Source organism: Mus caroli, unplaced genomic scaffold (genome assembly GCF_978045245.1).
Source record: "Mus caroli unplaced genomic scaffold, Mus_caroli_1 scaffold_5, whole genome shotgun sequence".
Lineage (NCBI taxonomy): Eukaryota > Metazoa > Chordata > Mammalia > Rodentia > Muridae > Mus > Mus caroli.
In genome coordinates, this window is record NW_028227260.1 from 36,743,574 (window position 1) to 36,770,370 (window position 26,797).

General features: G+C 42.2%; 1 protein-coding gene across 1 annotated transcript in view; it reads left to right on the forward strand.

Moving 5' to 3' along the window:
• The first annotated feature begins 901 nt into the window (after window positions 1–901).
• Btk (Bruton tyrosine kinase) overlaps window positions 902–26,797 on the forward strand; it is a 40,836-nt gene continuing 14,940 nt past the window's right edge. Inside the window, exons 1-7 of the mRNA XM_021152845.2 lie at window positions 902–1,007; window positions 9,496–9,666; window positions 10,286–10,384; window positions 15,003–15,071; window positions 18,277–18,358; window positions 25,119–25,247; window positions 25,705–25,772. Coding sequence (XP_021008504.1) covers window positions 9,526–9,666; window positions 10,286–10,384; window positions 15,003–15,071; window positions 18,277–18,358; window positions 25,119–25,247; window positions 25,705–25,772 — 588 coding nt within the window. The 5' untranslated portion in view covers window positions 902–1,007; window positions 9,496–9,525. The remainder of the gene's footprint in view (window positions 1,008–9,495; window positions 9,667–10,285; window positions 10,385–15,002; window positions 15,072–18,276; window positions 18,359–25,118; window positions 25,248–25,704; window positions 25,773–26,797) is intronic.

A 26,797-nucleotide genomic window follows, 5' to 3' on the forward strand; every position in this document is an offset into this window, starting at 1 on the left:
TCGGGGAGGAGATGGAAGCTGGGACACAAACCTGGGACCCACTGAGGGAACAGTCAGGCTTCAAAGAACACATCTAGTCTTGTTTGCTAGTTGACAGAATCAAAGAAAATAGTGTACCTTGTTTAACTTGGAGGAAATAAATGAGACAGAATCTCCTATGTTGTCCAGGCTTTGAACTGGTTGGTGATCGTCCTGTCCCCCATCACCCCAGTAGCTGGGATTATATTTTTTTTTCAGCATGGCTCAGTTCATAAGGCTAAATTTTGAAGGTAGAATAGTCACAAAAGAACATTTGAAAAAATGGGGAAGGGCACAAGTCCTTGTGTGGGCTTATATTCCGGCATCTTTATCTGCAGAAGAAAAATGCTTTCTTAGAAAATGACTCAGCAGGGAAGTCTTGTCTCTACCTCTGTCCGGCTATGTATTTCAGGGTCTCTGAGTGAGCTTTCTTTGTCCTCCAAGTTGAACTGTGTGATCCCGACTCTCCCCTACTGAGGCCACAGGAGACCTTAAAGACACTGGCATCTCTCTTCTTCCTGTGCTGATCGTCCCCCACAGTCCTTTAGGTACGTCATTCCTTTGCCCCAGAGGGTAGTCTGATGATGACCTGTTGTTTGTTCAGCCCAGCCCCATCTTTTTAGGAGACTCAACCACCACCATAATGGGAAGAGTCTCTCAGAACTGGACTCTTGAGTGTAAAGAGGTCCCAGGCAAATGTCGGGGGGTGGGGGCAGAGAGTTTGGTGGGGGAGTGGAATAGGGACAGCAGCTCGAAATCAGATACCATATTGCTAAGGAGAAAAAAAAAAAAGGGCAATGGTTTAAGTCAGGAAACAAAAAAAGGGAACTGAGTGGCTGCGAAAGGGTGGGGTTTGCTCAGGCTGTCCTTCCTCTCTGGACTGTAAGAATATGTCTCCAGGGCCAGAGTCTTCAGAGATCGAGTCCCACCTTCCAAGTCCTGGCATCTCACTACGTCTGGGGAGCTACCTGCATTAAGTCAGAACTGAGGTGGGTTTGGGCTGAGGTAGGGCCTGGGCAGAGGCCATAATTACTTCTTGTGGAACTCTCAAAGGTCGGACAGGAAGCATGGCTGGTTCCATATATCTACTGGTGGAGGACACTCATGGAGAGTGGGAGTGTCACCAGCAGAAGGCCCTGGTATTCCCTTCCAATGATGGAGGGGAACATAAAATGTCTTCCGAAGACGGCGAGTGCGGTGGGGTGGTTATAGGAAGAGGAAAGTGTGACCTGAGGTGACCGTCTGAAAAGGTAGCAAATGTTGTTGGGAAGGGAGCTCTGCAGCTCTCGATGGGAACGAGACACTACAGGCAGCGGCAGGGTAAAAACGAGCCATTTTCCCCAAACACTATCTGAAGACACAAAATGCATCCTTGTATCAATGAGAACCTTAGAAGGAGGAATTCTAAAAGGACATTTCATCTGCAAAAAGCTAAAATAGCTCCTGTGTACCTAACGGCAGTGCTGAGGAAAGGTCCGTGCTCTAGAGGGTAGGGACAACTTGTCTTGGCCTGCAACGGGCCAGATAGTACCAGGATGAGAGCTGGCTATGAGGAAGGATTGTATGGAGGCTGAGGCAGCCTCGTGGTAACAGTGGGTAGGAAACAGAGCCAGCGGAACGCAGCCTCTGCCTCAGCTGAGACAGTGTGGCCAACCCGTGGTCTCCGGAAAGGTTTGTCCTTTTACAGTTAACCTACCATGTGCATGGCTGCCTTTTCTCTTGGCGTTGTTATTTCTCCTCTCCTTTCCTTTCCTTTCCTTTCCTCTCCCTCTCCTTCCTCTTCCTTTCCTGGCCAGTATGCCCTGATCCAGAATCAGTACTCAACAGCCTTTAAATTGTATCAAATTTGTCTAGCCCCTTTCTCTTCAGGCTCCCTTGGCTTTTTCTCTTACCCCCTCCGCACATGCCTGTTACTTTGCTCTGGAAGATCATTGCCAGGATTTCAAGTGTAAATAAATGTAAAGTGGTTGAGGCCTCCAGCAAGAGTAAGTGCTGGATCTCAGCAGTCAGTACTAGTTTCGTTCTACCAGTGCCCACTAGGGTTGGCCTGGGGGCAAATAGAGTGAATTTCGACTCTGCTCAGATCAAGCTGACGAGACATTCTGAAGTGAGCCTCCAGACACCCGAGTGGGATTATAGCCTCCTCACTACCTAGCTCTCAATATTGGAAGGGTTAACCCATGCCAAGCTTTTCCAAGGGCTGAGAGAGTGGCAGCAGTCCAGAGGCTGAGGGTGGGGTGGGTGCACGCAGCTCAAGGCCTAGCCATCCTCTTTGCTGTTAGGTAGGTATATGCCTTAGCTCTGTCCCTTCCCTCGTCTTGCGTGCCACACTTCTGAAGCAAGGGCTCTATGGCCTTTCTCAAGTATTTGAAATAAGCCACAAAATGCAAGTTGTCATGGTAACCTAAAGTGTTACAGCTATGCAATAGAACTTAAGGCTTGCCCTACCACTGTAGACTGTTTAATTTTTTCATTTGGAAGTAAGGTCTTGCCTACCTAGCCAAGGCTATGTAGCCCAGACTAGCCTCAAACTTGTCCTTCTGCCTTACTCACCTGCAAGCTAGGATGACATGAGGACATTGTCACATCCACCTGACTTCTATTTTATTTAGGCTGTTTAATCTATTTGCTGCTTATTGCCGTTGATGTTTTGTTTAGAATCTTTGCAAATGCCTTATGGGGAGAACTAGTGTAACTTTCCGTCTACTTGTAGGGTCTTGGTGCAACTGAAGCAGGCACTATGATGTGTTGTTTCCATCTGAGCAAATTTCCTATAAAGTATCTTATCAGTTGTCTGGAGCCATAGCAGGAAGTCACTTAGATACATGTCATCTGAAACCCAAAGTTTGGACGTTCTCCAAACGGTCATCTGGATTGGTGTCTCTGCTTTTCTCTCAGCAATGCTGAGGTCTCATTGCTAACCCCTGAAGATAAGGGATGGCTAGAATTCAGGGTATAACAGAACATAAGAAGAGCTGGAGGAGGTGGCACAGACTTGTTTGTAATCACGAGGCTGAGGCAGGAGGGTTGCCTAGAGTTCCAGACCAACCTGAATTACAGAGGAAGACCTTGTTTCAAGGAGGAGGAGGAGGAGGAGGAAGAGGAGGAGGAGGAGGAAGTAGTTGTTGTTATAGAGGAGACTTTGACTTTTTTGTACTCCAAACCTGCTTGGTTATGCATGAAGCCATCAGGGGAGGGGGAGGGGACACACCTCTGAGGAGCCTGAAACAATTGGGCCACGTGTAACTTTCAGTTTGTTGCGGAGGTTTATGTACAGTAATGGAGCATCATCTTAGAAATTTATAAACTTGGAATGTCTAAACACGGGCATTCCTCCTCACTGCCCACTCTCTGAAAGCCCTCTTCAAATAAGCACCGAAGTGCAAAAACTTCGGGTTATACTGTTCACACTGCTGACCTTCACCAAAATGAAAATCCAGCCTCACTCCTAGGAAGACATTTTAGAGAGTTATGAGGAATTGAGTTTTAGACAAATGGAGGATTAAAGTAAACTGGCGAGTGAAAAAGTTGGTGTAGAATAAAGCCAGAGTTAAAAAAAGAATGACTGAAAAGTGATGTGAAATGAAGTAAAGATGCAGAGGAAAAGAACTCAGTTTCTCAAAACATGCTGTTAGGATCAGAAATTGGTACACTAATTCTGGAGAGTAGTTTGGTAATATGTAGCAAAATGTACACACAATTTTTCACATTCCTTTATATATTGTGGTGTGTCTGTGTGTGTTTTGGTATGTGTGTCTTTTTGTCTTATGTCTGTGTGTACATGTTGTGTGTATGTGGTTTCATGGTGTATATGTGTGTGTGTGTGTATATATATATATATATATATATATATATATATATATATATATGTGTGTGTGTGTGTGTGTGTGTGTGTGTGTATGTCAGTATATATATGACATATGTGCCTGTACTTGGGATGTGTGTGGGTATTTGTGTGTGTGGTGTCTGTATAGTGAATATGCATGCACAAGTGTGTGCTGATGCCTTCACAGAGTGTCAGAGTTACAAGGTGCTCTAAGTGGCTTCAAATGGATGCTCAGAGCTGAACTTGGGTCCTCTGGAAGAGCAGCAAGCACCTTTCTTACGTGCTGAGCCATCTCTCCAATTCCTCATCCTCATTAGTATTATTGTTGTTGTTCTTTCTCTTGTTATTTAGGTTTTGAGACTGGGTTTCACTGTGTAGCCCAGGCTGACCTTAAACTCACTATGTGATCCTCCTGCCTCAGCCTCCTGAGTGCTGAGATGACACTCATACTTCCCAGCCATGGCTAGGAATAACGGTAAAGAAGAATCTTAGAGGCGGGCAGTGGTGGCGCACGCCTTTAAACCCAGCACTTGGGAGGCAGAGGCAGGCCTGGTCTACAGAGTGAGTTCCAGGACAGCCAGGGCTACACAGAGAAACAACAAACAAACAAACAAAAACCCTTAGAACCCTTTTTTTCAGCAAGAAGTACATTGCATGGATGGATGAATGGACATATAGATAATTTTAAATATAAGCAAACTACACATGACACGTGCAATATGATTCCAACTTTAATAAGAAAAATGCACAGAAAAAAAGAAAAAAGATGCCAAAATTCTAACAATTCTATCTATCTATCTAAAGTTTGTAATTGATTTTTTTTATTTTTAATGGCCTTAAACTTGAAACATTTTCTACAATGAATTTGCATTATTTTGACATAATAGGGAAAAATAAGTGTTTACCCAAAGGGAAACAAAAACTCAATTGAAAAAATAAACCCAATAAAAGGGAAGTCTTCATCATGAATTTGGTCACAAAGGTTTCAGTCGAGTCTGAGCAGCGGTTCCTGAGAACTTACAGCTAACAAGTGGGTTGCTTTGATACTATGGACATGACATTGTAAAGACCTTTCTTCTGCCCCAGTAGGATGATACATGCCTTTAATCCCAGCACTTGGAGAGGCAGAGGCAGGGGAATCTTATGAGTTTAAAGACAGCCTGATGTACATAGTGAGTTCCAGGACAGCCAGGGCTATGTAGTAAGACCTTCTCAAAGAAAAGAGAAAGGAAAAGAAAAGAGCCAGTGGGTTTACTATCACCATATAAACTGGGTATGGGGATGCAGGCCTATAATCCCAACACTCAGCAGGTGGAGGAAAGAGAAGATCAGAAGGCTATGGTCATCCTTGACTACATAGAAAGTTTAATAACAACCTAGCTAAATGGAACCTTGTGGGGGGGAAAAAGGGAGATCAACCTGGGAAGTAATAGCATGCTACAGCAACTGCAAGATACAGCAGGAGCTAGAGATGGGTGAAGATGGACAAGGTACACAGTCACACACATATTAGCTTCATTAGGTTTGTTGTCAAGAACAAACGAAATAAGCCACGGAAGATGTTGGTCAGAAGCTGGGACGTGGGGCTCAAGGGCAGAGCTCTAGCCTAGTGTGCACAAGGTCCTGAGTTTCCTTCCCAGCAGCACAAGCATAAATGGCAAAATAATATAAAGTGCCTGACAGGTAGACGACACTAGAAGAGGAGTTCTTTTCCATTTCCTTACAGAGAAAAAAAAAATCGAAATAGCCAGATGCTTGATGGCCAATTACCAAGAGCTTTAAAGGAGAGCTAATGAGAAAAATGCTACTTCTTTGATGTTCTGGTTAAGTAGTTCTATTGGCATACTATTGACTCATAGCTTTCTCATCAACCGTCTTCAATCACAGGCAAGCTGGGTCATTTACTGCATATTGCTCCAGTGTTGTTTCTAGTAGTGTTCCATCTTATCATAAGCAAGGATAATTGCCAGTAATGCTTTCGTTTATTGACTCTTCAAGTGCTATTAATATTAATGCCTCGGCATAGTGCAGTTTGTATGCTAACTGAACTCTTACTAATAGGCTTCCTCTTTTTTAATTCTCCTGCTGCATGTAGAGCCGAGGGGCTGCAGAAAAGGTGGCTATGTGTATTCCTTGTATTTGGATTGTAATAATGTGACAACACTATATGTCACACAACCAACTCAGATTTTCTCCCTTTCTCATCACCTATATGAACCTCTCTCAGTACATGTGACATCTCTGTTACTTCCGTTTCCACCTAGTCTCTTACTCCTTGACTAACATGTGCAAGGTCAGCTCTATTGTGGGTTTTTTTTTTTTTTTTGGTGTGTGTTTGGATGGCCTCTATTGGCCAATGAAATTGCTAGAGGCAAAAATTAGAGCTTCCCACAATAAGTAGCTCCAAGGCTCTTTCTTACCTGCTATCAAAGAGCAGTCCACTGCACTGTGCCAGCCTTCTGGAAGACACTGAGATAGATTCTTCTTCTCTTATATTATTGGCTAGTAGACCTAAGAAAGAGCTACCACATTTTTAGGTTGTATGAGTCTGGATTGCATCCTAAGGAAAGGAAGAAGAACAAAGGGATAGCAAACCATGGTCATTCCAGTAACTATGCAGTTCAATGGTCTGGAGGTAGAGACCATCTCACTCCTCGCTCAGAGGGCCATGGTGGCGTACTTCCTCATATTCAGACCAGCACCGAACCTTTCCTCAACACAAGCACTTGAGAGAGACAGACAGAAGTCTTCCTCTTGTACAAATTGGATTTGTTCAAGGAAGGAAGGAAGAAAGAAAGAAAGGAAGGAAGGCAGGCAGGCAGGCAGGCAGAGGCAACAGCAGTACATGTCTTACAGGACATAAGAGTAGGTATCAGGACTGAAACTGATACTGGGTCTAAGCAGGGAATGTGTCCACTTAGACCACTCAGCATAATTGAAGGTAAAAGGGCTCGTAAGCACTTTACTCTCTAGCACACACACTAATGGATATGGTTCCTTGGGATGCTTTTGACCCTCTACTGCTTATGCTACTCAATTTCCTTAGGGTTTTATTTTGCCTTCCGTAATTTGGGTCTTTGATTATGAAGAGGTGCTTGGTTGTAATTCATCATGAAGCAAGAGTGATATTATAACAAATGACTTAGTAATTAATAAGTAATAATGACTTATTAATTACAATCAATAATTAATCATACATTATTGATTGTAATTAATAAATAATAGCTTATTGATTATAATTAATAAGTAATAACCAAATAATACGTAATAATGACTTATTATTCCATGACATAGCAATTAATAAGACGAGTATAAGATTTGCCATGTTACCACTACTTGTGAGTAATGAAGAATTATGCTATTAAGTGGAAATTTGGAGTTTGAGCTGAAACTGAAGGTAGGACTGATGGCCTGTCACTCTGGTGGGAGTCCATTTTAGGCAGAAGGCAATTAAGGGGACTAATGGGCTGGAGAGATGGCTCAGTGGTTAAGAGCACTGACTGCTCTTCCAGAGGTCCTGAGTTCAAATCCCAGCAAACACATGGTAGCTCACAACCACTGTAATGAAATCTGATGCTCTGTTCTGGTGTGTCTAAAGACAGTTACAGTGTACTTATATATAATAATAAATAAATCTTTAAAAAAAAGAAAGAAAGGGGAACTATATAGCAAGGTGAATGGAAACATTTGCATTTCTACATCATTTCTTTCTAAAGATTTACAACAAAAGATTAACCCAACCCACTGCTAGAAGGCGGCAGCAGCTGTGCCGTAGACAGAAGGCAGAGATCATTCTGACAGTCTTGTAATCCATTTTTATCTTCTCAGCATGGTAATACAGCTGTCTACACCACAGGAAAGAGCAAAACAACTGTACATAGCACCAAACTTTAATTAAAAACCAAAAAGCCAAACCAAACCAAAACCCTCCTTGCTCTCCCTGCTTAAAAAAAAAAAAAAATCACCTTTTCAGAGAAAAAAAAAAAAAAAAACGGTAAAAGTCCCGACTTTACTTATTTGGCTTTTATAGCGCGACCAAAAGCAAAAGGTATTTCCTGAAAACAAAAGTCGGCACTCCTTGCAGGGAACAAGCCTCTGATTATAAACAAAACTCCAAGGAGATATAATGAATTTTTGTTACTCTGTGGTCCATTTCTATGACTATCATCTTTTCACATATGTTTCTAGTGAAAGTTTAGAATTGTTAGGTAGAGAGAGAGAGTCTGTCTGTCTGTCTGAAGAAGTCATTGTTGAGCTGTGCCTGGCATGGCAGGCTTGTAATCTAGATAGCACTGTAGATGCTGAAGCAGCAGGATTGATGTGATGTCTAGGTCTGCCTGGACTACCAAATGAGTTGAAGGTCAGCATGAGCTATGCTGGGGCATCAATCTTCAGCCCCACAGAAAAACATTTGATGGTTTTGTGGAATGTTCTGGAGTATTCTAAGCATTGTTCTTCCAAAATGAGCACAGCTGGCATCCTTAACAGCAACATAGTTATGTCACTTGTTTTAAAAATAGATGTTATTTTACTGTATGGTTATGAGTGTTTTGCCTGCAGTAACATATATGCACCACTAGCATGCCTGATGCCCAAGGAGGTCAGAAGAAGGCACCACATCTCCTGGAACTGGGGTTACAAGTGGTTGTGAGCCATCCTCTGGGTGCTGGAAACTGAATGCTGGTTTTCTGCATGAGCAACAAGTTCTCTTAACCACTGCTCCATTGGTGCATCATTTATACCTCATGCCATCTAAAAGAAACTGTCTAAGGGAAGGGGAGAGGGAGGCCAAAGTGCTAAACTACTGTAGGAAAGCTGGTCTCAGCTTGAAAACAAAGCTTCTCTCCTTTATACCCTGTTTAGCTGGCAATGGGCTAAAATCACCTGGATGGTAGTCACTGTGTACTTATAAGTACAGGTGATGATGTATGTCCTTTTAGCTACAGACCTGAGTGAGTCCATTTTTGAAAAATTACATCATTGTTTAGGATCCTGGGAACTGAAAGTTCAATTATCTGCCTTAGTGGTTTACTGGTACTTGAATTATCCCTTCTGAGAATACCAGGGTCAACAGTTTCACTGAAAATGTTGCTGTTTACGAATTAGAAACATGTGCCATAAAGGGGTAAATAGTGTAAAGTGGTGTCTAGACATTACTGACCACCCAGGGCTATGTTGTCAGGCTCTAGAGCATTCAGTTCCCTTACCCAAGAAGCCCAGTTTTGTAAACTCACCATGTAGAATCAATCCCCTGGTTAAATAGTATGCGTTTGGGCTGGAGAGATGGCTCAGTGGTTAAGAGCACTGACTGCTCTTCCAGAGGTCCTGAGTTCAATTCCCAGCAACCACATGGTGGCTCACAAGCAGCTGTAAAGGGATCCGCTGCCCTCTTGCCGCATGCAGGTGTACATACAGATAGAGCACTCACACATAAAATAAATAAATCTTTAAGGAAAATAGTATGTGTTTACTGTACTTGAAATTTGACCAAGATGGGGACTCTGGAAGAAGGGGCTCAGGCAGAAAGACACAAGAGTCCCTGCTAGTGTTGTATATTTGTGTTTTGTTTACAACAGGGAGCAGGGCTGAGGCAGAACCAGGTAGGACAAAGATGACTATGCTAGAACCTTAAAAACTTTCCTTATCCACAGCACACAAACAAGTTGCAGAGAGAGGAAGCCATGGCTGCAGTGATACTGGAGAGCATCTTTCTGAAGCGCTCCCAGCAGAAAAAGAAGACATCACCTTTAAACTTCAAGAAGCGCCTGTTTCTCTTGACTGTACACAAACTTTCATACTATGAATATGACTTTGAACGTGGGGTAAGTTTCCCAAATGAGAAGTCCAAATTTCACCATAGTCTTGGATCTTCTGTGAGAAATGAGATATGTCTTCCATGGCTGGTAGGTAGGAACTTAGTAGAGCTAAGTACATCAAACTTGAAAACATATTTCCTAGCCTAGGAGTAGGCACAGTCATGACAGGGGGAAAGTCAAATATGTTAAGAAGCTGTTCAGAATGTCTTACCATGGAATTGTGTGGTTGGTAAGAACTCACTACATGCTTCTTGAGAATGAAATCCAAGAATTCGACATTGTGTTTTTATTTCTGGAACAATAATGCATATAATCATTTATTCTTCTATGTTATCTGCTTCCCACTTGGCATTTAAAGGTTAAATAAAATGCTGGATTTGTTTAAAACTAACAGGTTCTGCCAGGCACAGTGGCACATACTTTTAGTCCCGGCACTCAGGTTTACACAGTGAGTTCTAGACCAGCCAGGGCTACATTGTGAGACCTTGAGTCAAAAACAAAAACCAGGTTCTGTTAGGCTGCAAGTACCACCTCACCACAGAGGGTGATTAGATAACTGTGTAAACATCTGGTGGCTCGATCGCTCGTAACCTTTCTCCGTTTTCTTCCTCATTCTTTCCTTCAGAGAAGAGGCAGTAAGAAAGGTTCAATAGATGTTGAGAAGATCACCTGTGTTGAAACAGTAATTCCTGAAAAAAATCCCCCACCAGAAAGACAGATTCCGGTAAGATGAGACCCATGTCAAAGAGAGGGGGCTGCAGATTGTAAGGCACTTGGAACTCTCAAATACTCCAATCCAATGGTGGTGGCGTAGTGTGGCGTAGAATGCAGTTTTGTTTCCTTAGAAAATTTTTCAGCGGGAGCCAGCAAGATTGCCCAGTAGGGAGGGGAACTTGTTTCCAAGCCTGATGACTTGAGTTCTATCCTGGAAAATCGTCCTCTCAACTCCTCATGAGAACTGTGCCTCACATGTGCACACACACACACACACACACACACACACACACACGAAGCAGAAAGCAAGAATGCAAGAAAAATACTTTTTTGCATTCAGGCTGAGGGATGGTAAAGTGTGTGCCACAGCAAGCCCAAGGGCTTGAGAATCACCAGAACTCACCCAAAGCCAGACCTGGTAGAGGACACACATCTGCAAATGCAGCCCTCTGATGGCAAGGTGGACACAGTGAAACTCCTGGAAGCTCAAGGTCCAACTAGTCTGACATATGAAAAAGTGACCATGCCAGGCAGTGGTGGCACATACCTTTAATCCCAGTACTTGGGAGGCAGAGGCAGGTGAATTTCTGAGTTTGAGGCCAGCCTGGCCTACAGAGTGAGTTCCAGGACAGCCAGGGCTACACAGAGAAACCCTGTCTGGAAAAACCAAAAAGAGAGAGAGAGAGGGAGAAAGAAAAAGTAACCATGTTTCAAAGAAGGTGGGAGGTGAGGACTGATAGCCACGGCTGTCCTCTGACCTCCACAGGCATGCTCCTGCAAATCCATCCATCCATCTACCCATCCATAGAGAGATTTTTAAAACTGCTTTCTGTTTTTGAAGATTTATTTTTAAATGTGTATTGTGTTTATATGTATGTATATAGGTGGTTATGCATGTATTGTATATATATATATGCATATATATACATACTTATATACATTATATAATTAGAATACAATACAACTATATACCTTGATTTATTTTCTTTAGGAGGGACTTGATGTTTTAGATTTTTTTTTCTGGGTGTGTGTGGCATAAGTGTATATAAACACATGTGCACTTGTTTAAGTGTATGTGGGAGCCAGGTACCTTTCTCTGACACTCTCCTCCTTTTCTTTGTAAGTTTTTAGAATTATATTTATCTGTTTATTTATGTATTTATGTACGTATTTATTTATTTAGTCACTCATTATGTATTTGAGACATGAGACAGAGTCTTACCATGTAGTGCTTGCTAGCCAGGAAGTCACTCTGTAGACCAGGCTGAATTTAAACCCAGAAATTCACCTGCCTCTGCCCGCTCAGTGCTAGGATTAAAAGCATGTGCTAGCATGCCCAGCTGGACTTTGTTTGCCTGCTTGCTTGTTGCATGTAAGTGGGTAGGTGCAAACCTGCACAACGTGACTGGAAGCCAGGTAACAACTCGTGGAAATCAGTTCTTGCCTTCTACCATGAAGTTCCTGGAGATTGAACTCAGGTCATCAGGCTTGGTGACAAGTGCCTTGACTCTCCTAGCCATTTGGGGAACTGGAATTACAGACATTTATAAATTGCCATGTTGGTGTTGAGAATCAAATCCAGGTTCTTTGAAAAAGCATCCAAACCGTTGAGCCATCTCCTCCAGAACTACCTCTCTACCGCCCCCCTTTTAAGGTTTACTATTTTGTGAATGTTTGTGTACATGTGTGTGTACCACATGCATGCCTGGTACCTCTGTACAGAGGCCAGAACACTGCATCAGTTCTGATGTTGGATGGTTCCCCTGGAACTGAAGTTGCAGGCAGTTATGAGCCTCCATGTAGGTACTGTGAACCAAATCCGGGTCCTTTGCAAGATTAGCAAATACTCTGCTTTTTCTGGTTTTTCAAGCAGAGATGTGTGTGTGTGTGTGTGTGTTTTCTGTAGACCAGTCTGGCCTTAAACTCACAGAGATCCACCTGTCTCTGCCTCCGTAGTGCTGGGATTAAAGGTATATGCCACTTCCACCTGATTTAGCAAGTGCTCTTAAGTACTGAGCCATCTTCTGCCCCAAACATTTCTTAAGGTACTTGAGTGTTTTGCCTACATGTCTATAAAAATGCAGTGTGTGCATGTCTAGTGTGAATGGGGGCCAGAAAAGGGTGTCAGATACACTGGGCCTGAGTTGCAGGTGGTGTGGGACCTGAGACATAAACTTAGACCTCTGCAAGAACAGGCAGTAGTCTTAACTGTTGAGCCATCTCTCTAACCCCAATAATGCTTTTATTATTTTTTTATTATATTCCATTTCATTTTTTTAGATGTTGAAAACTACACGGGATGTATTTCTACCCATTCTTTTTTTTGGAGGGGTGGTTCAAGACAGGGTTTCTCTGTGTAGCCCTGGCTGTCCTGGAACTCACTTTGTAGATCAGTATGGCCTCATCTCAGAAATCCGCCTGCCTCAACCTCCCGAGTGCTGGGATTAAAGGCGCGCACCACCACTGTCCGGCTTCTTCCAGTTTTTTAATCTTTGAATTTGGTTTTGGTTTACTTTATTCTGCCCACAGTCTGTTTCCTGCCTCTCCCCTATCTGTCTCTCCTCCTCCTCCTCTTTCTTTGACAAATGGTCTCACTATGTATTTCTGGCTGGCCAGGCTGGCCTTGAATTTATGGGAAGCAGCCTCTGCCTCCCACATGGTAAGATTAAATGTATATACCACCACACACAGCTCTTTCTTTCTTCTTTTTGTTTCTTTTTTTTCCTGTTTGTATTTTTGTTTTGTTTTGCTTTTTTGTTTTTGTTTTTCAAGACAGGGTTTCTCTGTGTAGCCCTGGGTGTCCTGGAACTCACTCTGTAGACCAGGCTGGCCTCGAACTCAGAAATCTGCCTGTTTCTGCCTCCCAAGTGCTGGGATTAAAGGCATGCACCACCACTGCCCGGATCCTGTTTGTATTTTTGACAGTCTCTCTCTGTAGCCCAGGTAGCCCAGGTTGGCTTAAAGTCCCTCTATACCCAGGCTCCCAAGCCCTGAGATTACAGCTGTGTACCATCAGACCCACATCCTCATTTCTCTATGATTGTTTTTTTTTTTTTTCTGCAATGCTGGTAATTGAGTCCAGAACATCATGTGTATAAGGAAGCACTCTAGCACTGAGTTACAGCCCCACTCCATCATAGTTCTCCTTTCATCTTATTTGCTTAAATCCTTTTGAACTTTATGTTAGGGTGTTATATGAAATAGCTTTCTAATTCCTAGCACCAATTGTTGAGAAACTACATTTTCGCTCATGATTTGAAATGTCTATGGGTCTATTGGAATGGAAGGAATCATTAAATTACTTTGGCACCTGGAGTGATGGTTCAGTAGTTAAAAGCACGTGTTGCTCTTGCAGAGGCATAAGTACAGTTCTTAGCATCCACAGTGGATGGCCATCCAGGGCAAAGCATGCTGTTTTCTGGCATCTATAGGGTAGACATATAGATATAAAATAAATATATATTTTTAAAATATAAACGTCTGACAGTTTTGCTAGAGTTTTTTGATGGCATGGTAGAAGATTTTCAGTACTAAAGGACACCTGGAAACGAGCAGCACCTCTATCATACTTACTTAGTTACACCATGGCCAAAACAACAAATAAAAGAAAATGTTTAGGGGCTAGAGAGATGGCTCTGCGGTTAAGAGGACTATCTGCTTTCCAGAGGTCCTGAGTTCAATTCCTAGCAACAAATGGTGGCTCACAACCATCTATAATGCGATCTGATGCCCTCTTCTGGCATGCAGGTATACATGCAGATAGAGCACTCATACATAAATAAATAAACATTAAGAAAATAAAAGAAGCCAGGCAGTGGTGGCACACACCTTTAATTCCAGCACTCGGGAGGCAGAGGCAGGCAGATTTCTGAGTTCGAGGCTAGCCTGGTCTACAAAGTGAGTTCCAGGGCAGCCAGGTCTATACAGAGAAACCCTGTCTTGAAAAACAAAACAAAAAAGAAAAAAGAAAAGACAAGAAAAGGTTTAATTTGGGGCTTATGGTTTCAAAGGGGTCAAGTTTATGATGGTGGAGCAAAGGTACGTACAGAGGAACAGCTGAGGATGTGAACACCTCAGGATGTGGACCTGAAGCTGATAGGCTGAAAATGAGTCATTTGAAACCCCCAAACCTACCCCCCAGTGACACACCTCCTCTAAGAAAACCACACTTTGGCCAGGCAGTGGTGGCGCACGCCTTTGATCCCAGCACTTGGGAGGCAGAGACAGACGGATTTCTGAGTTCAAGGCCAGCCTGGTCTACAAAGTGAGTTCCAGGACAGCCAGGGCTATACAGAGAAACCCTGTCTTGAAAAAGAAAGAAAGAAACAAACGAAGAAGAAGAAGAAGAAGAAGAAGAAGAAGAAGAAGAAGAAGAAGAAGAAGAAGAAGAAGAAGAAGAAAAAGAAAGAAAGAAAGAAAGAAAGAAAGAAAGAAAGAAAGAAAGAAAGAAAGAAAGAAAGAAAGAAAGAAAGAAAGAAAGAAAGAAAGAACCACACTTCCTAATCCTTCCCATAAGTCCGACCACCCACGGACCAAGTATTCAAATTCATGAGCCAATGGAGGCCATTCACATCCAAACCACCACAGCATCCATAAGTAATCAACCCTATTTCCTTTTTTCATTACAGAGGAGGGGTGAGGAGTCCAGTGAAATGGAACAGATTTCAATCATTGAAAGGTTCCCGTACCCATTCCAGGTGAGTCATTTAATCTAGTGCACTCTGGAAAAGCCTCTGTAATGAAGTCATTAGGAATGAGTTGAAGGATACTAGGTCCCAGTGAGCCGAAATTGAGGTTGTCAAGGAAGACATGTTAAGGAACCAGGCCTATTTGGCCCAATGCTCTGTATACCAGTCACTAAGCTGAGTTTCCAAGAGAGAAAGAGTTTACTTACAAGGCAGTCAGTTGTAGAAGTAGGAGATGAATGTCTCAAATAGTCTTCTCTGCTAGGGTTGGAGGACATTTATTGAAAATGTAAGCAGGGCAACATAAGGTATGGAGACAGGTGGTTAAAGATAACCAGCTGTTGGCAAATGCAGAATCAATTGTCATGGCTCTTCATGGGAGAGACATTCAGAAAATGGTATAATCCGAGGGTGAAGTTTTCATCTCTATTAGACCAATCTTTGAGAATCTGCACAGGCACAAGTGAAGAGCCAATGGTTTCTCCTAATTTCCCCTCTCCATCCTAGCCCTTCTCTCTCTCAGCCCACTCTCTGTCCCTCGTAAGCCCCTCTCCTAACCTTCTCCCGCTCTGTCTTCCTCTCCCTCAGGACCCCACCTCCCTTTTAGTCCTCTCCATCTCTGTCCTAAACTCTCCCTCCTAATCTTCCTCTTCTCACCTTCACCCACTTTAAACATGATGAGCTCTCTCCATGAGATGTAAGGCAGGTCTCAAACTTACAACCCTTCTACCATAGCCTCCCAGCTGCTGGGATTACAGGCTTACTAACAATTGCTACCACACCCAATCAGAACTGGTAATTCTGGTTGGTAAGAGACCTTGGAGGTCCTTGAAAGGTAACCCAGGCAACAATTATTATAATTAATCTTCTATCAGAGGTCTTTACAGCAAAGCTGGGGCTGGCTGATACATATACCTCAGCTGTGTTATTTGCAGGATTAATGGGTTTTTTTTTTGAAGTCAAATAAAAGCAAAGAAAAGGTAGGTTAGTGTAAATGAGATTAGGCCAGCTGTGTTTGTGGACTAATAATGACATGTTAGGATTCTATCCTTCTATGGAGTCTCAGACATCTCTATGTCTTATTCTTTGAATGCCAACATTCATGAGAATGACTCTCAGATCCTTCCAAGATACTTCTGAGCTGCAAATGACATATATTTACTATGGGAAACCCTTCATTTAGTGCATATGCATCAGAAACCTCCTGGGCAGCAAAAAGAAAAATGTAAATAAGCAAAGGCTTATTTATTTATTTATTTATTTACATTTTAAAAATTTATACTCAATATATGAAATTGACAAGCATATTTGTTTTTGTGTTTTCTCCATCTACCACAATTTCTTTTCATCTACACCTCTGTACTGGCTTGTTTTGTGTCAACTTGACACAGCTAGAGTTATCACAGAGAAAGGAGCTTCAGTTGAGGAAATGCCTCCATGAGATCCAACTGTAAGACATTTTCTCAATTAGTGATCAAGGGGGAAAGGCCCCTTGTGGGTGATACCATCTCTGGGCTGGTAGTCTTGGGTCTATAAGAGAGCAGGCTGAGCAAGCCAGGGGAAGCAAGCTAATAAAGAACATCCCTCCATGGCCTCTGCATCAGCTCCTGCTTTCTGACCTGCTTGAGTTCCAGTCCTGACTTCCTTTGGTGATGAACAGCAATATGGAAGTGTAAGCTGAATAAACCCTTTCCTCCCCAACTTGCTTCTTGGCCATGATGTTTGTGCAGGAATAGAAACCCTAACTAAGACAACCTCTAAAAGGTTATAAATCAGCAGGAGGCCTATTCTGTTATGTCTTGTTTGTGATGACTGAATTGAGAAAGGCACTCTGCTTGTTGACTGACCATCTCACTTCCTCCTGGTTCTGCGTATCTCCTTAATGGTGGTCACGTGGGTTGAAAAGGCAGAAAAGGGGAGGGGAGGGTTAGTATTAGGAAGTTCAGTAAGGAGAAGGCTTATTAGACATTCATATACATTCTGGTCTAGTCAGAAACAAATGAAGAGTGTCTTTTTGATATGCCATGTAAGCCATAGAAGAGAGTACAATTTGGGCTTCCAGTTGGCGTGTTTGTCTCCTGAGAGCTGTGTAGGTCACATGCAGTGACTGTAGCAGCCTCTGAAGCAGTGAAAGTCAGAAAAGGAAGTGGAAAGTCTCAGGGGAGGGGGCTTCCTGTCATGGATGTATGAGCACGACAAGACCAACAGGCAAAGAGAAAACTGTAAAATGATTTCTTTCATGTCTCTGACTGTTAGGAAACTTGTGAAGGTAGGGTGTTTGTGACATTGCTTTTATTATCACTGTCTTTGAACATGATCTTGTTTGGCTATGTGAGCAGATAATGAAGAACAGCGTTATAAAATTAAGAATAATTCATAATTCAAAAACTGTATTTGACTTTAGAATTCATTGTGTGATATCTATTAACCTTATGGAGAGTTAGACCCCAAACTTTGAGACACTATTTCACTATGTACCCAAGGCTAGCAAAGAGTTCACCATCCTCCTGCCTCAACTTCCTGAGTAATGGGATTACAGGTATGTGTCACCATTCTTGACTTTACAACCAACATTTTTATATTTTATGCATCTCTGTAGTACCTACCACAATGAAAATGATGTTTGAAAAATACTGATGGATTTAATGATAGTCCCTGATATATATTTACTCAATTTGAAGTATGTTTGTAGTTCTAATTTGGGTTTGTTTGGCAAATATTAGTGAGAAAAGACCACTGGAGAGAGATGTAACCATCGCAAATTTAAAATTTTACTCCCTCTTATTCAAGCCAAAAAAAAAAATGAGTAAAAGTTTAAGTCATATATATTACCCCTTCAATTTTCTTGCATATAAACCAAAACTTAATACTAAAATCATAAATATCCTCTGCTAAAGGAAAAATTTCTACCAAGAGCTAAGGGAAACATTGTAAACTAAATAGATACCTAAATTAAAACATACATTAATGGGATTTAAGATTATTCAAAAGCTAAGAGCTTTGAAGTCTTACATCCCTGGACATGAAGTAGTTCAGGAATTCTTCAGCTGGTTTACCTGACCTCTGGATCACTGCTAACTGAAGACCCTGTTTGTTTGTATTTTCTTTATTTTATACAACAAATATACAGTGTTGTACCTTAAGACTCACTCATTGCTCTGAGATCTTTCTTGTTGCTTTCTGAGCCCTAATCTTGGAATTTGGTGTGTCACTCTAGGTTGTATATGATGAAGGACCTCTCTATGTTTTCTCCCCAACTGAAGAGCTGAGAAAGCGCTGGATTCACCAGCTCAAAAATGGTGAGAATTGCTTTGAAAGTAAACTAGTTTTAAAAAGGAAAAGAAGGAAATTGTAAGAAAGAGAGGAGGGAGAGAGAAAGAGAGAGAAGGAGAAATAAAGGAAAAGGAACGGATGAAAGGGAAAAGACTCAGCAGGGGGTAATAGAGGGAGGAGAAAAGAAGGGTGAAAGAGAGTGTTTTGCCTCAACAGATAAATATTCCATCATAGGAATAAAGGATAACTTAATAGACTGAGAGTCCTAACCCAGTTCCATCATCATTTCTCCAGCACAATTTTGTGCTTTTAAAATATTGCTATTGTTGTTGTTATTGTTGGTGGTGTGTTTGTGTGTGCATGTGTGGGCAATAATGGATAACTCTCAGTATTCAGTTCTCTACTTCAATTGTGAGTTCCAAGAATGAAACTTGTGTCATTAGGTTTGCATGGAAAGTTCCTTTACCCAGGAAGCCATCTCACCACCAGCCCTCTCGAATGCAGTTTTGTAATTGTGGACGCGTTCATTTTCTTATTTATATAATGTCCTGTAAATGCTGCACCATTTACAAAGGTGATATATGACTCAATGATTATACATATTTAACATCTTGGGTATGAGATGCCTAGCTAATAAAATTAATTAAATGGGGCATGAGAGTGCTTGAAGTCAGAGTCAAAGATCTTAGTTGCAAACCACTTTCTACCATTGACTTTTGCCAAGCAGGCCATGGGCTTCTTGTGGTCCAGCTTTTTCTTCCAAATGGCCATGATGATAACACCTGCCATACCCACCTCCACAGTTGCCTAATAATCAAACAAATAATAACATGTGTGAAAGTATGAACAGAAAAAAATAAAGGGACTAGATAAGAGAGGGACGGCCATCTCCTTATTGTGGGTAAACATTCCCCAAGGAGCTACTTTGTAGTTGTTTCTTTGTGAAGGCCTAAACTTGAACATTTCCTCAGGGTTTCACCACACAGTGATTATGATAAGCTTCACTGTAAATGCTTGCAGCACAGGATGCATGCACATATTCTAGTGTGTATATATAGCTACGTGTCAAGTGACTGCGAGATTAACTGGTTGAGTTGACATCAGGAAAGGCTGCCTAGAGAAACAGGAAGGAGAGCAGACTGATAAAGGCACAGTTGGGTTATTGCATGACAGCTCTTTGTCTTCACAAACATTTAGATTCTGATACTCAGTGGTTGGCCTTGTTCACTCCTTGGAAATATGAATAGTACAAATTATAATCACCAATTCTTTCAAGATAAAGGAGGAAAGGAAGAAAAGGACCATTTATTCATTGAATTCTTACTGTGTACCAGACACTGAGCTAAGTAACCTATATGTATTCTTGTGTTTCATTCTCACAATAATCTTGGACTAATAGCAACCATAGCACCTTACAGGCACATACTATGCTCCAGAGTCTGTGATAAGTGCTTCAAATGTGTTGGCTCATTTAATCCTCACAATAGCTTTATGATTTCCCATTCTCCTACTTCCAGGTAAAAGAATTAAGGCTCAAAGAAGTAACATAGCCACTCATGAGCATATAGCTAATCAGTGGTGAAGCCTGGATACAGGCTTGAGACTCCAGTCTCAAAAATGAATATACTATTACCGAGCCAGAGAAGTATTCCTAAAGACTAATATAAGAATTAGAGAGGGTTGGGCTGGTGAGATGGCTCAGTGGGTAAGAGCACCCGACTGCTCTTCCGAAGGTCCGGAGTTCAAATCCCAGCAACCACATGGTGTCTCACAACCATCCGTAACGAGATCTGACTCCCTCTTCTGGAGTGTCTGAAGACAGCTACGGTGTACCTACATATAAATAAATAAATCTTAAAGAATTAGAGAGGGCATCTATATTTCTACCACTTTGGTTCTATTGACAGTGTTTCATTCAATGTCTTGCACTCGGAAAACAGTTGATTAAAAGAAAAAGACGAGAGACTCTTCGAAGATCCTTAGGCAGTTGGTTGAGCAAATGTCCTAAAACTTATATATAATATATAATATAAAATATACAGATGTGCAAACCCCTGCTTATAAAGTGAAAAAAAAAGAAAGAAAAAGACATGCATATTGAATTTTTTTTTTTTTTTTTTTTTGGTTTTTCGAGACAGGGTTTCTCTTTATAACTCTGGCTGTCCTGGAGCTCACTTTGTAGACCAGGCTGGCCTCGAACTCAGAAATCCGCCTGCCTCTGCCTCCCGAGTGCTGGGATTAAAGGCGTGCGCCACCACGCCCGGCTTCATATTGAATTTTCTATGGGAGTAAATACCTACCACCAACCTAGGTTCTGCAATGCTGGCTGACAGTGAGTTAGTTAGGAAACAGGAAACCATGGGCAGACTATCTGAGGAGAAGCTAAGGAGAAATGTGTGAGTTAGCAGTTCTTTCACGCTTCAAACACTCATTTCCAAACCAAGATCATTAACCAAAATGACCATAAGCTAAACATGAAGCTAAGATAACAGAAACACTGTCACTTCAGCTATATTGTTAATGGTCCCTAGACAGCTTAGCTAGGGACAGTTTTGCATCCTTTTATGTTTTGCTGAAGATACCACCAATATATGTTGTCAAACCAATTTAGACATACCACAGAAGGCAAAGCAGGAGCTTTCTATTCTAACAAATAGTATTGTTGCTGAGAGATTGAGATGAAAGTCTCAATAATCTCTAGGTGCTAATAATGAAAAAAAGAAAAGAGCTGTCCTGCTTGTTGTAGTGGTACACACCTTTTAATTCCAGTACTCAGAAGGCAGAGGCAGGAGGTTCTTTGTGAATTCCAGGTTAGCTTGATCTACATAGAGAGCTCCAGGCCAGTCAGGGCTACATAGTGAGACCCTGTCTCAAAAACAGCAACCAAAAATCTTTATTAGGAACCTTCAAGTCTTATTAGAGCGATACTATCCCTGTCTGGGATTAAAAAGCATCAAGTAGAAATCACCAGCATGCAAAGGAGAAGACTTCTGCTCCTCCCCTTCCTCCTCTACCCCCTTCTTGCCCTCCTCCTTTTCCTTCTTCTCCTCCTTCCTCTCCTCCGCCTTTCCCCCTTCCACTCTCCTCCTCCTTTTCCCTTATTATTTTCTCCCTCCTTTTCCCAATTATTGATTTAATTGGAGTCCATATATGTGCCATGGTACAAGTCTGGAAGTCAGAGGGCAACTTGCCTTGTGGGATTTGGTTCTTTCTGTCTACCACATGGATTGTGGGGACTGAAGTCAGGTCATCAGAGGCCTGAAGAGGGCATCAGTTCTCCTAGAACCGGAGTTACATATGGTCGTCATAACCATGTGGGTGCTGGGGATCAAAACCAAGTCCTCTGCAAGAGCAACAAGAACTCTTAGCTGCTAAGCCCTCCCTCCAGCTCTCCCTTTCCAAGAGATTTCTTAAGAAACAAACATTACTATGGAATGTCAATAGTTCCTTTTTGTTATTTGGAGGCTAGAGTCTTACCACTTATTCCAGGTTGGCCTGGAACTTGTTTTAGAACTCAGGTTGGCCTTGAACTACTACTGATCCTCCTGCTTGAGACTCCCAAATGCTGCAATTACAGAAATGGACCTAAGTCTTTCTTTCTTTCTTTCTTTCTTTCTTTCTTTCTTTCTTTCTTTCTTTCTTTCTTTCTTTCCTTCCTTCCTTCCTTCCTTCCTTCCCCTCTCTTCTTTCTTTCTTTCTTTCTTTCTTTCTTTCTTTCTTTCTTTCTTTCTTTCTTTCTTTCTTTCTTTCTTTCCTTCCTTCCTTCCTTCCTCCCTTTCTTTCTTTCTTTCTTTCTTTCTTTCTTTCTTTCTTTCTTTCTTTCTTTCTTTCTTTCTTTCTGACAGTCTCACTAATAGAGCTTTGCATGACCTGGCACTTTAGACCTAGAACTTCCCATCCAGGATAGCCTGGAACTCACAGCAATATGCCAGCTTAAGCCTTCTGGATGCTACAATTAAAGGCATGGCACACTACATCCAGTGCTGAGAGGGATCTGAACAAGCACACTGCAAAAGGAGACCATAGGAAGCTTGATTTCCCCCCAGTAGCATACAAGCATAGACTAGATTGTTAAGTCTTCTAGCAGTGTCAACTGCTGCCCTAGCCTTCCTCCAGAAGGCACAGAGGAGCTGGAGGTCTTGAAACCATTTGCTGAAGGGTATAGCCTGGTATGGAGAAGCAGATGGTGACTGTGATCAAAGCAATTAGCCCAGGCAGACATTATTTACAAATATCAGTGCCTGTTAACAATTAAAGCTATATAGACTTTTGGCCACTTGTCTTACATTATTTTTAAATTATTTATTTTATGTATATGAGTACACTGTAGCTGTCTTCAGACACAGCAGAAGAGGGTGTCAGATCCCATTATAGATGGTTGTGAGCCACTCTGTGGCTGCTGGGAATTGAACTCAGGACTTCTCTCCATCTCTCCATTACTGTTTTAAAAGTGTCTATGGGTGATATAATTGCCACCCACCCTGTGCTTGGTAATGGTGCAAAGTCTCAAAGGTCATGACAAAAAAGCTGGGAATGTCACTCAGTGGTACCACTTGCCTAGCATGCTCAAGGCCTCCATTTCAATCCCTAACACCACCCCACCCCACAAAAATCCATGTTGTGAAAAGTTTCAAAAAAGTCCTCTTTTTGTTTCTTTTGTTTTTGTTGTCTTTTTTGCTTCGTTTTTTGGGTTTTTTGTTTGGTTGTTTGGTTGGCTTTTTTGTTTTTGAGAGAGGGTTTCATGGAACCCAGAGTGGTCTCAAACTTGCTACATGGTTAAGGATGGATGTTCTTGACCTCTGCTTCTTAAGACTTAGAATTACCAATGTATGCTACTACACCTGTTCAATGAGATGCCAGGGATTGAACCTGGGGTCTTTGCACATGCTAAGCAAGTACTCTCTCAACTGAGCTACATCCTCACCTTCAGGATTTTATATTGCATTTTCCCCAGCCAAACCTTGAACTTCCACTCTTTCTGCCTCAGCCTCCCAAGTGCTACTTTGGGTTACACAAGGAAACCCTGTCTGGAAAAATCAAAACCAAACCAAGCAACCAGCCAGCTAACAACAGCAACAACAATAACAACAACAACAAAAAGAACTTTTAAGTTACCTTCTACACTGGGATATTTTGGGTTTGTTCTTATCTTAAACAAGATTCTTCTTAGCAGTAATGTGCTTGTGGCTCTTGTTCCTAGCGCTCATGTTTGCCAGTTGTTCCCACTGAGTTTTACTTCTCTTGATTATCAGACACCATGATCCCTAGATGCCTTTCAAAGTATTTATTTGTTTGATTAGGGATGTCAGTGTGGGCATCTGTATGTCGAGGCCATCTTTGAGTTCAAAAGAGAACTTTGTTTCTCATCTTCCATCTTATTTCTGAGCCAGGCTCTCTCCCCTCTGCTACTATTATGTTACACATTCAAACTTCTGGAGGATTCTCCTGTCTCTACTTTCAGACTTGATTCTCTTCTCTTTAACATCCATCTTGGTAGGAATGCTACAGTTACAGGTTTGTACCACAGTTAGCTTTTTAAGTCTGGGAACACAGTTCAGGTTGCCAGGCTTCAGTCATAAGTACTTTTACCATCTGTCTGCCCTGCCCTAGACACATTTTCAAAATGAAATTGTTTTTCACACAATAAACTTTGATCATGTGTTCTCCCTTCTGCAACTCTTCCCGGAATCTGACTGAGATACTCCTCTTTACCCAACTTTAGATTTTTTTCTCTCTCTAAAAAAAAGAAAAAAGAAAAGAAAAGAAAATCAAAACAAAACAAAACCCAACAAGACAAGACATCCTTTTGAAACTGACTACATTGTAAGGTTCTTGAGATACCAGTGAATAAATGAATTATGAACAGTAATCACTCCTATATGCAAATCACTTTGCATCAATTACTTTGACTTCTGGGAGATTCTTTTGAGCCTGCTTTCCAGCTCTGTGAGGGAGATGGAATTGTGTATATATGTTTAGCAATAAGATTACCCCCCCCCACTTGCCTGTCTTAGTCAGTGATCAAGGAAGCTGGCGAGCTTGGTGGTTTTTGGTTTGTATGTGTGTTTGGTTTTTCCTAAAGGCAGACTCACTTGCAATGTCCCTCAAACTCAGCTCTGATGACTATTCTATATATACAGAAAGCCTAATGCTATATAACTTCTGCATAAGGCAGGTGCCACTAAATCCTGTGGCTCAGGATCCGGGCAGAGTACCTTACACCTGCAATCTCAGGACATGAGAGACTGAGACAGAGGTCATTAATTTTGTGTATAAGGCTACCCTAGGCCACATCATGAATTTTAGGCCAGCCTGGGCTACGAAGTGAGACTCTGTATCAACAAACAAGAAAAAAAAGTGGGAATCAGGAAATTGGTGTGCTAAAATATGGAATGAGTTGAATCTGGGCACATTTATTTCCTTCATCTGGCAAACAAACAGCACTCAAAAACTCACAAGTGCCTTGGAGATAATGAATACCGAGAAAACATAGATAATATCTTTGTCATTGAGTTCTGGAGCTATCAGTTAATCTTGTTGTGTTGATTGGAGGATACTCATTATAACAGACCACTAAAGACTACTGTGAAGGAAATGCTTTGGGTCCGTGCAGACAGGCAGGCCAGGCAACGCCTGGGAACCAACTGGGTTGCTTGCTTTCTGTGTCCCTCAAGAGTGGTTGAGGGGAGAGACTAGTTATTGCTCAACCCTCCTGCCAAAGAGAAAACAGGCAGATGGCATATTCTCTGGCATGTTCTATGTGGTCTCTCCTCTCTCTTGCAACAGTAATCCGGTACAATAGTGACCTGGTGCAGAAATACCATCCTTGCTTCTGGATTGATGGACAGTATCTCTGCTGCTCTCAGACAGCCAAGAATGCTATGGGCTGCCAAATTTTGGAGAACAGGAATGGAAGTAAGATATCTAATCAATACAACTCCCTTACCTCCCTTTGGGGTGTGTGTGTGTGTGTGTGTGTGTGTGTGTGTGTGAGAGAGAGAGAGAGAGAGAGAGAGAGAGAGAGAGAGAGAGAAAGCGTGTATGTTGCTGAGAATGGAACCCAAGGCTTCATATAACTGGGTCCTCATACTGATTTCTCTTTCCTTTGACATTATTTCCATCACATTCTCAAGAGTCTGTCAAATTTAAGGACACCACACAAATTTTGCACATTTTCACCGCTAGGGGGAGGAATTAGTTAATGGTGGCTAAAAATCAGCTGGTTTTATGCTCAGCTGTGTGACTAAGCACCAAGAATCTCTTTCTGAGTTGCATAAAGGCAGCAATACAACAGTAACGCCCAGGACCAAGCCTGTCTCGGGGCCCCCACCTAAAGTGCATTTTACACTACCACTGGCTTCTTGTTTTACAGGCTTAAAACCTGGGAGTTCTCATCGAAAAACGAAAAAGCCTCTTCCCCCTACCCCAGAGGAAGATCAGGTATACAGGGAAATTACATACAACTGTGGGTTAAATAAAAATTTGTTGTCACTGGGCATGGTGGCACACACCTTTAGTCCCAGCATTTGACAGAGGAGAAAGGGAGGGTTAGGGACGGGGCAGAGGCAGTGGCAGAGGCAGAGGCAGAGGCAGAGGCAGAGGCAGAGGCAGAGGCAGAGGCAGAGGCAGAGGCAGAGGCAGAGGCAGAGGCAGAGGCAGAGGCAGAGGCAGAGGCAGAGGCAGAGGCAGAGGCAGAGGCAGAGGCAGAGGCAGAGGCAGAGGCAGGTGGATCTTTGTGAGGACAGTCTGATCTACAGAGTGAGTTCCAGGACAGCAAGAGATCTTGTCTCAAACACACGCGCGCGAGCACACACACACACACACACACACACGCACACAGTGGTGGTGCACACATTTAATCTGAGCACTTGGGAGGTAGAGGCAGGTGGATCTCTTGAGTTTGAGGCCTACCTGGTCTACAGAGTGAGTTTCAGGACAAACAACCAGGGCTACACAGATAAACTCTGTCTCAAATGACAACAACAAATATTATCAAACACTGAGCACACATGAGAGTCTTAGACTTGCCTAGAATTTGGGAGTACTCACTGGTATTGTGCTGAGCAAAAGGGTCTGCCCATCTACTTAGATTTCCTCTTCAGTAAGACAAGGGCTATCAAGTAGCTCTTGGCAGCTATTTAATGTGATCACTTTGTTTGTTTGTTTGTTTGTTGGTTTTTGAGATGGGGCCTCACTCTATAGTGTTGGCTGCCCTGGAACTCACCTTGTAGACAGGCTGACCTCAGACTCACAGAGATCTGCCTGCCTCTGCCTCCAGAGTAGTGGAATTAAAGGTCACCATGCCCAGTTTATTGTTTTCAATCAAAAGTATTTTCAAACATACAGTAAGGTGAAAAGAATATAGCATCGAGTCACATTTAGACACTATCATTACTTCCCATGTGTTTCTCTTATTCCCTTTTTCATTTTACGATTGGTTCTCATTACGTACTCAAATCTAGCTT